General features: G+C 35.2%; 1 protein-coding gene across 1 annotated transcript; it reads left to right on the top strand.

Annotated features, from left to right (window-relative positions):
- Positions 1-341: 341 nt before the first annotated feature.
- Positions 342-1,095, top strand: Tsp_14406 (hypothetical protein; the record flags this gene model as incomplete). Its single annotated transcript, XM_003368601.1, has 4 exons — positions 342-399; positions 669-770; positions 874-978; positions 1,021-1,095. Coding segments are annotated over 4 exons (340 nt in total), but the record flags the coding sequence as incomplete, so codon positions are not given.
- Positions 1,096-1,511: the final 416 nt, after the last annotated feature.

Here is a 1,511-nt window from a genome sequence, read left to right as displayed (position 1 = left end):
CCATTCCATGAAATAACCTGGTAAGTTGGATTTGATATTTTGGTGGTGGTATGCTATGCATGTACTTTACATATATGGTGAATGGAAACTGGTGGGTGTCTTTCTAGTGTTATTATTGCTTACTTTTAGATACATGAGATGCTGAAGACGAAGAAGATTCTATTTCTGTTTTTTATTTATAGATGACTGCATTAATATAATTCACTTTTAGAATTTGCATTATTTTATATTCATATCAATGAATATGAAACAACCAAATTCTGAAAACTAACTGAATATGGTAACTATGCATCGTGATGAATATGGCTTGCTTTTTACTTTCATTTTTCTGTTAAATTTAGGTTGAAGGTTGCAGTGCCATTAGCGCCGCATTGCTTTCATTCTAACTGCAGCACTAATGTTAAATTATCATGTATATGATATCATAGAATGGGTGGTCTTGATTCAATTCTTTTTAGAATTGAAAATTACATTTGCTTTGCTACATTCTGAAAATGCCCAGATGCAATCTATTGTCAGTAAAGACAGGTAAAAGTTGTTGAACATTGCTGTCCTAGCGTTCAAAAAACGTATGACAAAAAACAGTAATTGTTGAATTTGTTTGATTAGGTAGCAAGACGATAGCCGTATTAGATATAGGTATAATTAGGTAACTTCTGTAATTACAGATTACGTCATCAGCTGAGTTTTTATGGAGGTTTATTTGTTCTGGGCACCGTGAGAAGTCATGTTCACATCATTTCGTTCTAAATTTGGCATCACAAACTTCCGTAAGTATTGAATTTGCTCCTGACTGCATTTGGATCGTACAGTGTTTGGTGCAGTGACGTTTCCCTGTTGTTCTAGTGTGGTTTCAATTATCATAAAAGTAAGAAGGAATGGATTGTAATTGTAGCAGATTTCGCTGAGTTAGTCGAGCAGCGTTCGTACAAACCCCGACAACGTATTGTTGCTTGTTGCTGTCAGTGCGTTTCCAATGTGATATGACAAAAATTAGTGAGTAGCTTTTGTTTATAATAGCTGTGGATTACGTCATCCCATGAATCTTGTACCGTTTGCAACCCGTGTTCACATGGACGTAAAGGCGCTTCCTAGCCGTCCCAGTGTGCCTTTGCTTATCACAAATTCACAAAGAAGGAATTCGATATTGTTTATGACAGCAATGAAATACGTTAAATGAATAGAACAGGTATATCGATGTACATCCCAGCATTTTGTTCCTGATAGCAATTTATGAATTTTTTAGTCGCAGCTGATGGCACTCAAATTGCGTTTAATACGGTTCTGATGTAAGGAAGGTCACGCAAGGTAAGGAAGAATTGCATTATTTTTTGTAGGATAATTGTCTTTAATGTTCTAGTGCGTAACTGTGAAGACGAGAGCCGCATCTTGAATGATCTCCATCGAATAACGTATTATGCTGCTCTTATTCGTCTTCAATTACTTTCTATAATATGGCTGTAATTTGTAATGTAATGTAAAAAATCCTTTTAGAATCTTGGCAAATTTAT

This window comes from Trichinella spiralis (assembly GCF_000181795.1).
Source record: "Trichinella spiralis strain ISS 195 chromosome Unknown Scfld2191, whole genome shotgun sequence".
NCBI lineage: Eukaryota > Metazoa > Nematoda > Enoplea > Trichinellida > Trichinellidae > Trichinella > Trichinella spiralis.
Note: the sequence above shows the minus strand (reverse complement) of the source record. Positions and strands in the feature narration are given on the sequence as shown.